Here is a 14,946-nt window from a genome sequence, read left to right as displayed (position 1 = left end):
ATGTGCTGTTTTCAAAACACCAGAGGATATAATGAAGATTTCCTGTTTACAACTTGTGAGTAGGATGCTGAGAAAAAAATTAAATTGGCTATTCTTTGGCTCCTTCATGAAAGAAACATAATCTTTGCTACAAAACCAGCTTTTCAACACTTATTTCCAGCAGTTTTAACAGGAGATTAATTGGTTTAAGGCCTCTGAGATCCTTGAGGGCCCAGTTTATGCCTCACTTTCTTCCACACCCCTGTCACAGGGCCTTCACACTGAGTCAGTACAGTTCATTTCCTCACTGTCAGATCTTGGTTAGACTCCAGTTATTAGCCAGTCCCCTCACTACTCAGTTTCTTGTCTGTGCTGCCATCCTTTATATTTTCATTATATCCGTGCCGTACACTATCCCACTAAATCATGCATTTGAATTACAACAATACTCAAAATATTTGTAATATAAAATATTCAAATGCAAATCTGAGATTGTTTATTAACATTATATCCCATGTAAACAGTGCCATATACTGTAATATTTTAAGAATTGAAATTTTACTTTTCAGTCAGTTTAAAAGAAAGAATTTGTATATCTGATGGATCCAGAGTACTAGAAGTAGTTTTTCCCACTTTGTTTTTTGTGTTGTGTTTGTATCTTAGTCAGATATTCAGTAATGGAATATTCATGGTCCTTGTACACAAGAACTCTCAGGTAGACTTCTACATTTAAAATAACATACAGAATTAAACATACTGTATATCCAGTAAGAGCATTACACAAAGCAAACAGCACTGATTATTTTCTGAAATCTGTGCCTCTATCAATGTTAATTAGCCTTTGTTCGTGGCAGAATTTTATGTACATTTGTACCTCCTATCTCTAGAAGGAAATTCTTTGCCTTGCCACATATTTTTGGTGTAGCCCTTTATCTTTAATGTATAAATTATTATCATTGGGTGAATTAATTCTTTAAATTAGTTTCATCCCCTTTCTAGCATTTACATTGTTTTGGGGGTAATGCAGGAAGGTTTCCTGGAAACGGATCTAATTAGTGTTCGTTGGAAATGGAGTAGAATAAAGATTTCCATTATTATTATTAGGCTACATTCTATTATAGAATGTTAAGCTTAGTTAATATTTAGCATCTAGAGAATTGCAGGGTGTGTGTATGGCTGCTGGCTGTGGAAAATACACTTAAACCTTTTATGATATTGTAAGTTTACTACATAAATTTAATAAATCAATTTAATATCTTTATTTATACACTTTACCTTTGATTTTTCATAAGTATTTACATTTGCTATGTCATAGTACCAGAATGCCATTTCAGCTGTTTCCTGACTACAGGTTTTATCATTGTTTCACTTTTCCAATACTGGTTGCAACTCTTTTTTCCTATCCTTTAAAAAAAAATTGGGAGACTAAAAAAGGCCAGGCTTATCTAATTACTGCTTCTTAGAAATACTGTTATTTCAGATCATTAACTATTTCTTCATTATTACCCTTGCCTGCAGTTTTCAGACTATTTAGAATTATGTGAGAATTCCATTATTCATTCCCCAGTTTCCAAAACTTTTAAAACAGTTAATCAAAAATATTGGGGAGCATTGGGGCGCCTGGGTGGCTTAGTCGGTTAAGCGTCCGACTTTCGCTTAGGTCATGATCTCGCGGTTCGTGGGTTCGAGCCCCGCGTCGGGCTCTGTGCTGATTGCCAGCTCAGAGCCTGGAGCCTGTTTCGGAGTCTGTGACTCCCTCTCTCTCTGACCCTCCCCTGCTCACGCTGTCTCTCTCTCTCTCTCCTAGAAATAAATAAAACATTAAAAAAATATATATATATTGGGGAGCATTGAATTTCTAGATGACATATATGATGTTAAACTTTTCATCAAACAGTTCAGATGGATAATTTATGGCAAATTATATATTCTCTCTAGAAAACATCACCAATCAGCTGAAAAAAATACCTGAGAAATATTCTCTTTTTTATAATAAATTGTATGCCTAAGTTTCTAATGAAAATTGTGGCGTTCTGAGTATCTTTAAAAATATATAGACATTAAAATATGGCAATCCAAAACAAAGCTGTACCAGAAGCCTGAAAAGTTAATGATGATTGAACACAAAATTTAACAAATTTTCAGGAAACCATGTCAAATTAGGAAACTTACCAATCCTGTGATTTTCATCATCTGTAGATGATGAAAAAATACATAGATTACTTGGAGTGACATTAAAGTCTAGAAGTAACTTATACTTCTAAATAATGTCCCAACTCTACTTTTTTAGTAGTTTTTAAAATTTTTTCATAATGTGGTCAATGTTCATTTTTAATAAGAGTCATTTCCATTTTAGGTTTGTATCCTTATATAGAGGTCCATGTCATACATACAAAGTACAAAGGCTTAATGAGTCAACATCCTATAAATTCTGTATTCAAGCTTGTAATGAAGCAGGGGAAGGTCCTCTCTCTCCAGAATATATTTTTACTACTCCAAAATCTGTCCCAGCTGCCTTGAAAGGTAAGTTATATATCTTCAAATTACTTTTTAATAATATATTAATGTTAAATGGATCTTCATAAACAGTTTTAAGTGCTGCTATTACAATTTATTGTCCAATATGTGTCCAGTATAAATTATAAAAAAGAAATTACAGGGGCACCTAGGTGGCTCAGTCGGTTGAGCATCTGACTTCAGTCAGGTCATGATCGCAGTTTTTGAGTTCAAGCCCCACGTCGGGCTCTGTGCTGACCGCTCAGAGCCTGGAGTCTGCTTCAAATTCTGTGTCTTGTTCTCTCTCTGCCCCTCCCCCACTTGTGCTCTGTCTCTCTTTGTCTCTCAAAAATAAATAAATGTAAAAACAAAAATTTTTTTAATTATATAGACAAGCCCACCTACTGAGAGTTTGACTCAAAATAGAAGCTCTTTTATCTAGCACATTGATACTCAGACAAGTCCTGGGTTTTGTCACTAATCATTATTTTTAATAATCTAACATAAAAATACTAAATTGAATAGATACATGGTTTTCTAATAAGCTCATCTAATGTTTCTGCTGTTGTTACTAAGGGAAAAAATCACAGGGGCGCCTGGAAGGCTCAGTTGGTTAAGCATCTGACCTCAGCTCAGGTTGAGATCTCCTAGCTAGTGAGTTCAAGCCCCACATCAGGCTCTGTGCTGACAGCCCAGAGCCTGGAGCCTGCTTCAGATTCTGTGTCTCCCCCTCTTTCTGTCCCTCCACCGCTTGTGCACTGCCTCTCTCTCTCTCTCTCTCTTAAATATAAATAAATATTTAAAAAAAATTTTTTTTCCTTAAATCACAAATTGTTTTGAGTTGCTACTGTTTCATTCATTCATATTTCAGGGAGAAAGCCAGGTTGTCTGTTAAGCAACACATAAGTACATTCTTATGTATTCAAGTTAACTTGAATTTTTTTTAATGTTTATTCATTTCTGAGAGAGAGCACAAGCAAGAGAGAGAGGGAAACACAGAATCTGAAGCAGGCTCCAAGCTGTTGGCACAGAACCCGATGAAGGGCTTGAACCCACAAACTGCGAGATCATGACCTGACCTGAAGTCAGATGCTCAACTGACTGAGCCACCCAGGCACCCCTAGTTAACTTGAACTTTTACACACATTCACCTGTATACACAAATATCTTTAATTATAGAGGTTTTTTTTTTTGAGAGAGAGAGAAAGTGAGCTGGGGAAAGGGGCAGAGAGAGAATCTTAAGCAGGCTCCACACTCAGCACAGAGCTCAACAGGGTGCTTGATCTCATGACTCAGGTACCCCTCGAAGGGTTCTTATTTTAAAATCACCCTGGCTGGGGCATCTGGGTGTCTCCGTCAGTTGAGCGTCCAACTCTTGATTTCAGCTCAGGTCATCATCTCACTGTTTGTGGGATCAAGCCCAGTGTCTGGCTCTGCACTGACAGCATGAAGCCTGCCTGATTTTCTCTCTCTCCCTCTCTCTGCCCCTCCCCTGCTTATTCTCTCTCATTCTCTCTCTCTCACAAAATAAACATTTAAAAAATAAAATGACCCTGGCAAGGATTGCACTTTGTATATTTAGCCAAAATCACTAACATTCCTGACACAGTGGACAAATCACAAAGACTAGTTCTAGACTTGAAATATGTCATTTGTTAAGCAGATCCATAGTTAGCAGGACTGTTCTTGAATATCTTTCTAATAATGTTGATGGAGTTTAACTGAGTCATTTTTTTATTCTCTCATCCAGTTTAGTGTTTACTAGCCTTAAGAAGAATGTGGATTTTAAACCTTTTTGGCCCAGCATTGAGTGAAGCAGTTGTATGTCAAGCAACTAGGAGTATTTTTCAGCTTACCCTCTTAGGAGATTTCTTAAATTACAAAATGTCATGTTCTAGTTATGCTCTTAGAAGCACCATTGACATTGTTTTAGAACTGCCATGACCCCTCTATTGGCTTTTTAGCTCAGTGAAAACAGTGCTTACCTTGACAGATCTTTCAGTCAGTCTGGCCATTGTAGCACCTGTAGATTATATGGCCTGTAGATAATAAGAGTGAACCATTAACCATTTCTCTACAGATTTCAAAAATTCATTGATATTTATTTGAAGTATATAACTGGGTTTTAAAGGTTTGTTGATTTTGATTAAAACGTGTCTATGTGATGTGCCAAATTTAAAATCAAGTAGAGCAGATTTTATTTGTATTTGTTCTCTACAGCCCCCAAAATAGAGAAAATAAATGATCACATTTGTGAAATTACATGGGAGTGTTTACAACCAATGAAAGGTGATCCAGTTATTTACAGTCTTCAAGTTATGTTGGGAAAAGATTCAGAATTTAAACAGGTACGTGCTAAAATGTAATTCTGTGGATACTTATTTTTATTTCTCATTTTAATGTACTTGCAGTGTAATATTTGACTATCTTTATCTTCCTAATTAAAAAACATTTGTTTAGTACTTACTGTGTTCCTAAGATTAGTAACTACATAGTATCTCAGGATTCAAAATATTTTAAGTGTGAACTATATATTTAACAGATTATTTATTCACTTGACAAGAATATATTTAACTGTGTGCCAGGCATTCAGGATATATAACTCTGTACAGAAAGTTCTTGGCCTCTGTGGAGCTTACATTCAGTAAAAAAAGATAATAAAAGCAATTATATCTTATATTAGATACAATCTAATGTTAGATAGTGATAAGTACAGTGGAGAAAAAAATAAAACTGGGTAAAAGGAATAAGCAGTCATTGTAGGGAGAGACAGCTATTGCTATTTCATACAGGGCAATCGGGTGACAATTCACCAAAGGAGGTGAATATGGGGAGAACAGTGTTATAAGAAGAGGAAGCAGTAGGTGTGCAAAAACATGCTTGTTAAATTTAATGAGCAACAAGGAGGCCAATATGGGGTTCTGTGAGCAATGGGAAAAATAGTAGATGAAGTCAAGTAGCTCATAGTAAAGAGGGTCTGTGAGTGGTATGAAAATCATATAGGGCATTATAGGCCACACTGTGACTTTTATTCCATGTAAAATGAGAACCCAGTGGAGGATTTTGACCAGAGTAGTCATATGATTGGTCACAAGGTCATTTTGACTAGAATGGGATACAGGGAGAAGCAGAGAACATTAGGGAGGCTTCCATCATCATCATCATCATATCATTATTATTATTATTACTATTATTATGCACTGTTTTAAATATGACAGTATTCAGTCATTATGGAAGCCTAGCAGAAGTGTCACTTACGGGGCTGAGAAATTTCAGATATTGGGTAGATGAAAGTAGGCTCCATGCTGTCAGTGAAGAGCCCAGCACGGGGCTCAACCTCACAGACCTTGAGATCATGACCTGAGCCGAAATCAGGAGTCAGACACTTAACCGATTGAGCCACCCAGGCACTTCAGAATATTTTTTCAATATAGATCTAATTTTTTTCTTTCAAGTTTTAAGTATAAAAGTGCAATTTCTTAAGCAAAATTATAAGGCTCCAAAGAGTCAGATTATATTTGGCATATGATTGTTTTTCTTTATTAAGCCATCTGCAAATTGACATGATAATTAGATTTGAATATAATTTACAGATAAGCAGGTTTCCTTCCAAGGAGGAAGCAAAATTAATATTTAAAAAAAATGTAATTGCATTAAATGTTTAAAGGAAATAGGGACCCCAGATTTGAGTAGTATATGAATTTTAATAAACATATCACTACATGAAATAGCAATGCTAATTCTAACTTAACTTAAAAGTTAAATCAGTTCTTTCATTACTTTCCCTTACCTTTGATTGTAAGCATGCTATAAAACTTAAAATACTGATTTGCTTAGAACTTCATTATACATATGCTTATCTAAATCTCTTAAATGTTTTAAAAATTTATTGGCGAGTTATACTCCAAAAGTTTGAAGGGCTTTTTAAGAGTTCAGGTTCATTCATGGAATTTAATATTTTAGTTAAAATTTATTTGATAATCAACACACATGTATTAAATACTATGTTTAGAATTATGGGGGGTGGTTACAGTTTTAATAGGTTACTGTTCTGATTTTAAGAAAGTTGTTTAGAATATAATAAGGCAAGCAAAAATTTTATAGTCATGACATTTTACATAGCCAAACAAATAAAAGGTCACAATAAAGATAAAACCTACTTTACAAAAAGGAATGATTTATTCCACCTGGACTTCTGGAATGTTTTCTAAAAGGAGTACCATTTAAGTAAGGGGATGCATGGTGACACTGGTGAGCTTAGAAGGAACCATGAACTTAAGTGTGACTTGAGTAAGACTCCAGTTAAGTTGGTGGTTGAGTTTCTCAACAGCCTATAAAAAATCTCTTTAACCTATAATGCTGCTGGGATTGGGGATTTAGAAGCAAATTCTCCTGGCAGCAACAAGTCGTCATGACCCTGGGCTAAGCTTAAAAGTTTGGGACAAAGAAGGGAAGAATAGAAACAAATTGATTTTTTTTTTTTTTTTTGGTATTCTTCCTTTTCTTCATCCCACTTTGATCAGCTTTGGAAAACCCTTTGCTGCCTTCTTGCTGCTCCGTGCCCCCTTCTGTAGCACCTCACCCAAAATGTCCCGTTCTCTACAGTTACACTCTCCCTGACTCGTGCCTCATGCCTGACACACATTGTAACTCCCATATACACAGGTTAGCTGACCTTAGTAGCATTAGGAGAAAGACTATTTGCTTGGGAAGTTTCCTACCAAAGGCAGGTGTCTACTGGTTCTGTAATCCCCTCAGAGGTGTATACATTTTTAAAAGCAAGTAAGTGCTCTTTTACCAAAATGACATTTCAGTTAGTATAACAGATGAAGTAAAAATATTGGGGGATCAACCTCACCTGGGAGTCTGTACCTAAGACCCTTTTGTGTCACATATCATTATGTTGCAAGTACCAGGGAAACCAACTCAGACTGGTACAATCAAGTGTAAATCCTCTTAGGGAGAAGCCTGAAGGTTAGCAGTCTTCAGGATTGTGTGATTCAGAAGCTCAGTGAAGTTGTCAGGGGCATGGTTTTTCTCATAGTCGTCAGTGGCTGCCAGTAGCCATAAGGAACTTACTGTCCCTCATTCACATTCAGGGAAAAGAAAGCACTTAGATTGCAAAGCCATTCCTGAACGAATGACTGTTACAGGGTTTAAGCCAACCAGAGGCCTCCTCTGGAGTTAATAATGAGGCCAGCTTCTCTCAATACATGGATTGGGTAAGGAAAGTTTGATACCCCATCAAAAATCAGTACTGTTGGTAGTGTTGGAGAATGGGTGCTGTGACAGTGGCCTTTTGGATTCTGTCCAACTTCTTTTATTCTTCTGAACTTACATTCCCAAAAACAGTGTTCCTCAGAGTGGCCTGCAGACCCCATGAACCTGAATGTCTTAAGAGCTGAGACAATGATTGCTTTCCTTCTTTTGTTTTCTTTTTTTTAAGTTCTAAGTGGTGCTTATGCACAATAAACTTAAGAATTGCTCTGAAATCTCCCAAGTTCACTTATAACTCCCTCAGCAGTAAGAGAGGGGAAGAATGGTTATAGACAAGAGCTATGTGGCTATTTGTCTACGTTCGTTTTGAGGGTTTTTTACTGTTCTCTTCATGTATTGATCACTATGAAATAAGTATTTGCAATAGTATAAACAAGTCTGTACTCATCCTAAAAATAATTTATTGTTAAAAATCACTGTCTAATACTAACTGATATAAATAATATATACTGTGCATGTTACTCAGGGTAAAATCAGATTGTGGATGTGTAACATACACAGAAAGTAGAAATAGTTAAACAGAGTGTTTCTTTATAATGATAACTTCAGAAGTGGTTATCTTTGATAGTAAACATGTTTACTCATCCTTAAAAGGTAACAAAGGACTGTTTTATATTTTTGTATGAGTTCTTAGTAAATTCATCTAGCCAACCAAATAGGCTTTTAGAATGTCAATATGGGGGGCGCCTGGGTGGCTTAGTCGGTTAAGCGNATTTAAAAAAAAAAAAAAAAGAATGTCAATATGGGGAGATATAAACAGTAAGATACTGGTTTCATTTTTATTGGCCCCTGTTGTACAATTGTTAAAGTTTTCCTATAAAATTCTGTTGCATTTGGGATACTGTTTCAAAGTTCTTAGCCAGCTAAACATGCACAAACATCATAAGCTTAAATTTAGTCTGCAGTTGTCAATTAAAATGCAAAGTAAAAACCATAATCTCTTTACCTGCCATTTTAACTGTAAATCTGCATTAATATTTGTCATTCTCATCCCATAAAATGGATACTTGATTGATAGCAAATATAAAGAACTGTTTTATTTTTTGTTTTAACTATATCTAATTATAAGTCATCTGTGAGTAATAGCTACAGGCCAAAAATTACGAAGTTTTGAGTTTTACTTGCCCTTTCCTGTTTACTAAGATCATAATAATTTTACCTTGTCAGTATGAACTGCAGGAGTGGAAACGGTGTTTTTCATCTTAATTTTTATTTCTCAGTCTCAGACCTAACCCACCTTACCTCAGGCTTGAAGCTCATTTTGAATAGCTTTACTTAGATATATGAACATTTTTATAATTAGCTTTAGCAAGTTTATCTGTTCAGTCCTGTATCTGCAGTCACCTATAAAATGTCTCCTTGTTCAGATATCCTACCAACATCTGAAACACAAAATTGAAAGCTCAACCTCATTATCTTCCCTCCCAATCTCTCCTCTCCAAACTCTTCACTTTATCACTGTCAAAAATACTAACATTGTTCTGGTCCCCACACTTTGAACTCTTGAAAGAAATTTTTTTTTTTTTGCCTGCCAACTTAAATAAAAATCATTTCTAAAAATGATCCATAAAAACTATATACCAAAACCTCGTATCCCTGTGTTTTCATACAGCAAGAACCCCTATCCTGCCCAGTTCCCTCAATCCCTCATTCAGCTTTATAATTGAGAGTCCTTAAACACTGTTTAAATAACATACACCTAAACTGGCCCCCGTAGAAATAAACCTCAGTTTCCAGCTAGTGTTCTGAACATATTCCTCATGTCTGTCAAATCCCTTCTCCTATCACCCTCATACCATTTGTTGAGTTTTTTCCCATAACCATATTACCATGCCCATTTGGAGACCAATGGAAAGTAAAGAAAAATTTAAAGACATATAAATGCTACCCATTATATACATATGACAAATACATATTTTTTATTTTTACTATTTTGGACTCATTGTATGTGTACTCTTTGACACTGCTTTCTTTTTTTTTTTTTTTAATGTTTTATTTATTTCTGAGAGAGAGAGAGGGAGAGAGAGAAAGAGACAGCGTGAGCCGGGGAGGGTCAGAGAGAGAGGGAGACACAGAATCCGAAACAGGCTCCAGGCTCTGAGCTAGCTGTTAGCACAGAGCCTGATGCGGGACTCAAACCCATGAACCTCAAGATCATGACCTGAGCTGAAGCCGGATGCTTAACCAACTGAGCCACCCAGGTGCCCCGACACTGCTTTCTAATACTTAGTCTTCTAATTTACTGACGTTACTCCTTTTACCATGGTCCAGACATGAACATTACTACATTTCCACTCCCTGTATTGCTCATCTGCATCCTCAGAACTAATGCATATTTACCATTTTCTTTGCTTCATCGTAAGTCTTACTTCCTTTATAAAAGCTCCTTTATAGATACGCAGCATCCACTGACACATTTTGACATATACATAGTAAATAATTCACTAATTTGGGCCTTTACCTATTACGTGCTCGATTCCAAAGACACAAAATGAGACAAAGCTCTTACCTTGCTCCTTTGGGAGCAAATCAATGTGTAAAAATTGAGATTTACAACATAGATACAACTGAAGCAGCTAAAATTGCTTGAAAGAATGCTTGTGTAGGTTTGGGTTGATCCGATTTACAGCCCACCATCTAGCTGGAAAAACTCAACTGGGCAGTCACTAATGAGCCTTGGTTTTCTCATTTCTATATAGAATGAGGGAAGGGACTCAGTAGAAATGATAGTTTCCATATTTTTTTTTTATGCTTATTTATTTTTGAGAGACACAGACAGAGTGCAAGCAGAGGAGGGAAAGAGTGAGTGCCCAACATGGGACTCAAACTTAGGAGCCGTGAGATCCTGACCTGACCTGAGCTGAAGTCGGATGCTTAACCAACAGAGCCACCCCGGTGCCCCGATAGCTTCCATATATTGAACACTTGCTATGTGCTGGGCACTGTGCTAAGTGCTTTCACAAATACTTGTTTCATTGTCATAATTACCATACAAAATAATTTGCTCACTGTACTAAGTTAGGTGGTCTAAGATCATGTGTAGAATGTGAAGTAGCAAAACAGTGCTTGGACCCAGGGGTGACCAGTTCCAGTAGATACACTCTCAGTCATTAGCACACTCTCTTGAAAATCCATGGGATTCCATCCTTGTTCTTTCCTTTTTAAGCGATGGGCAGAGGAGTTGGGTTTTAACATCCAGTTCTGTGTTTGTAAGTGATTGCTTAAAGTTTATGAAATAATTCACCATAGACATCTATAAAAAGTTCCCCATGCTCATCCATTGTTACAGCGAATGTTTGAAATTGTACAGAAACCACTTTTGCAAAGATAACAAAGGAGTATGGTTTCTCTTTTCATGGAATGGTTTCACAGAAGTTTGACTTCTTACATTTGAAGAAACTAGGGAAATGTCCATGGGCTGATTTAGCTTGTTCTGTAGCTACTTTGGGGGCAGATCTTCTCTCCTTAATTGATCTGTAAGTTCTGTGAGGATGGATTTCACATCCTCACTTTTCCAGTTTCTTCTGCCTTTAAACAGTGGATAAGCTCTTTAATGTAAAGACAGGTATTTTTTAAATGTCATTAAAAAGATTAAAGGAGTGGCACTTCACTAGCTTTCATGTCAGAAATAATTCTAAAACTAGCCAGTTGTAAAATAGATTTTCTCCCTAGCCTTCACACATAATTCTTTTTCTACCATCTTATTAACAGATTTACAAAGGTCCCGACTCTTCATTCCGGTATTCAAGCCTTCAGCTGAACTGTGAATATCGTTTCCGTGTGTGTGCCATTCGCCAGTGCCAAGACCCTGTGGGGCACCAGGACCTAGTAGGTCCCTACAGCACAACAGTGCTCTTTATCTCTCAGAGGACTGAGCCACCAGCCAGCACCGACAGAGACACTGTGGAGAGCACGAGGGCCCGGCGGGCACTGAGTGATGAGCAGTGTGCCGCAGTCATCCTCGTGCTTTTTGCTTTCTTTTCCATTTTGATTGCCTTTATCATTCAGTACTTTGTAATCAAGTGAAAATATAACTTTATTTTTTAATACTGTATTACATTTTATTTTGTCATGTACTAAAATTATTTCTGTATTGCTTTTACAAAAAACAGTGGCATTTAGCACTGGCCTTGAGACTATAATACATCATTTTTTGCCATTTTCAATGCTTATATCATTAGGTAGAGGCTGGCACCTTATTAGAATGCAAGCCACAGATATAGCAATTTTTGGCTTTTTGGTTGGGACTTTATTCTTTGTCTTTTTTTCTTTTGTTCTTTTTTTTTTACATGCCTTCTTGTAAAACATGCTTTTTAAGAGGCAACAATATATAATTGGTATTTTGACCAGTCAGCATGAGTGTAACAGTGACAACCCAATCTGTTTGTTTTAAAGATAACACCTAGTGAAAAATTCAAAATGATTAAAATTTACACTAACATGCTATAAAAAAATGTTAAAGTCTGATGCTGTGAAAGCAATCTAGTGCTATATTTCTACCTCCTCATTTGTCTTAATTATTTGGTAAGTGGGATTATGATGAATAACTGGAGGGGCTTAGCAGACAAAAACTGGATGAAAGAATATGCATGGAAAAAAAGGAACTTCTTGTTTGATAAATGTGGAGTTCTTCATTACAAGTATATATTCATGAACTCACAGAGAAGTCACTTAAAGAAAGCACAGACAGTTTACTTGGCCTAAAATATTTTAATGTTTACTTAAAAAGCACCTCTTCAGGTCTGGGGAACATGGAAAAGAACAGAGGACTTACAGATACTTTTTAAAAGTAATCATACTCGGCTCTGAATTTCAGACCTACTTAATTTGGCTTTTGTGAGCCTTTGAGCTATATGTATGTGTGTGAGGACATGCACGTACATATATGGCACATATATAAACTATACATACCAAGTTTAGAAATATATACATATATATACATACTCACTCCATCTATCGGATAGGCTAATTTTGAAGAACTCCCATAAGTTTTGCTGCTTCTCCTATAACTACTGCCATCACCATCAGAATTCATAATCAAACCTAACCTTTTTGTTTGGGACACCAAATCCGAAGACAAAATTAATTTGCACCAGTAAACTTCAAGCTGCTTTCTTTCTTGAAAAACTAATGTTTAATGTAATGTCTGTCTGGATACTGTTCCAAATTGTTGATTGCATGTGGTTAATGTTGCATTAGAGCACTTTGCAATTGCATAATTCATTAATGTTTTGTGAGCTTGCATTTGTGAGTTATTGGATGATCAGATTGAATTTTGTCAAGTATCACGTTGTACATCTTGCATAGATGTCGATGACTGCCAGTAATAATACAGTTTGTAATGAAACTATCTAAAATTCTTGTTTTATCACATCTGTTATCTGTAAAACACTTGTAACTACCCTTTTTAATTTATTATTTGAATTTTAGGATAGTGAATCACTAATTTTTAGTTGCTGGGGTTAGCATTTTAGTGATTACTAAGCACTTCTGTCAGTCTTTGAAAACAGGACATATGTTTTGTGCTTTGAAGATCTCTGAAGAATTTCTCTTATATTAGAAATGGGCATGTATTGTAATTGTTTAATGTCAAATGATCTGTGCTGTAGAAAAAAACATTAACCTTTGTTCAAAAAAGAAACGGATAAACTTGGCCTTTCCAAGTGGTAAGAATGATCTGTCACTATAATATACTGTATGTTTACATTTTATTTAAATTTAATCTCTTATGTATAGGCTAACTTTCCCCCAAAACTACAGTAATTGCAATTATTTTCTAGAAACTTCATAAAAGTGCCACATTTGGCAGTACAAATGAGTTTGAGTGTAATAGCCCAGAGATTTCTATATAGTTGAATGTCTAAAATGGTAAAATATGCCACTGTGGCAGTTACAGTGGCTTATGTTTTTCATAGTAACTCAAATGAACTCCTATTTTTGATAGTAAATGTCATTTAATAGTGCACTTGCCATTTGAGCCTCACTGCAAAATCAGTGCAGAGGAGAAAACAATTTTTAATGTAATCTTGATTTTACCTCATATACTGTACATTCCAAAAACTCTAAACTTTTTAAAGATTATAGATACACTACCAAACATATCACCTTAAAATTGTATAAGGTTGAACTTCATACAAATGAAAAAAAATATAATCTCATAAAAATACATAACTATGTAGCAAAAGTGTCTTTAAAATCCATGGAAAATAAAAGTTGTATCATTCTTTTTTGAGATATGTTTATTGTATTCATAAACACTCATTACTTGCTGCTGCTTTCAGAAAATGAAATGTTATGGTCTCCCTTCTTGCAGTGGTCTTAAAACAGGTTTTTTTGTTTTGTTCTATTTTTTAGCAGTATTCAACTCTTCAGCGTGAGAAAACCCCCATGTTCAAGAAGGTAGCATCCAGTAGATTAAAGAATAAAGTTAGAAGCTTTATCCTAGTGACTTGATTTTGTGCAAATCTCTAGATATTCTGCTTCCTTTACAAATACAAATATGGATGGCTCTGAGGTAAAGTTCTCATTGGAAAGGAAATCTCTGACCTCTCCATTCCTTTCCTGCTTTCTTTGTCTATTTCCTAGTACCTTCTTTCTCCCCCCTCCAGGGGCCTAGAACCTTCCTCACACTGGCACTGCCATCTGCCCCCAGGTCTTTCCTCCACCAGGAAGTTCAATATGCCCACCTACAATACTATGCCAGAAAGTTCAGCTCATGCCTGAAAATTCTTGCACGTACCAGAAAATTCTGTGTATCCTCTTACTTATCCCCTGTTAAAATCCACAAATCTCAAATGGGGATGCACTGCTTTTTTTTAAAGTTTCTGTTTAAATTTCAGGGTCGTCTAGGTGCCTCCATTGGTTGAGCGTCTGACTTTGGCTCAGGTCATGATCTCACGGTTTGTGGGTTCAATCTCCACATCAGGCACTGTGCTGACAGCTCAGAGCCTGGACCCTGCTTTGAATTCTGTGTCTCCCTCTCTTTCTGCCCCTCCCCTGCTCACACTCTGTCTCTGTCTCAAATATTTAAAAATTTTTTAATTTCAATTAGTTAACATACAGTGTACTACTAGTTTTAGGTGTACAACGTAGGGATTCAACACTTCAGTACATCACCTGGTGCCCACAAATGCACTCCTTAATCCATATCACCTAACTCCCACAACCTCCCCCTCCCCCCCCCGCCCCCCACCT

The 14,946-nt window shown here is 36.2% G+C and overlaps 1 protein-coding gene across 9 annotated transcripts in view; it reads left to right on the top strand.

Moving 5' to 3' along the window:
* FNDC3A (fibronectin type III domain containing 3A) overlaps positions 1-13,984 on the top strand; it is a 146,776-nt gene extending 132,792 nt beyond the window's left edge. For all 9 annotated transcript variants that reach the window (XM_077752618.1, XM_077752619.1, XM_077752616.1 and 6 more), the window contains 3 exons: positions 2,336-2,502; positions 4,696-4,823; positions 11,464-13,984. In XM_077752618.1, coding sequence (XP_077608744.1) covers positions 2,336-2,502; positions 4,696-4,823; positions 11,464-11,778 — 610 coding nt within the window. In that variant the 3' untranslated portion in view covers positions 11,779-13,984. The remainder of the gene's footprint in view (positions 1-2,335; positions 2,503-4,695; positions 4,824-11,463) is intronic.
* The last annotated feature ends 962 nt before the right edge of the window (positions 13,985-14,946 follow it).

This window comes from Crocuta crocuta, unplaced genomic scaffold (assembly GCF_008692635.1).
Source record: "Crocuta crocuta isolate KB4526 unplaced genomic scaffold, BGI_CrCroc_1.0 scaffold190, whole genome shotgun sequence".
Lineage (NCBI taxonomy): Eukaryota > Metazoa > Chordata > Mammalia > Carnivora > Hyaenidae > Crocuta > Crocuta crocuta.
The sequence above is the reverse complement of the archived record's forward strand: the minus strand, read 5'-3'. Positions and strand labels throughout refer to the sequence as shown.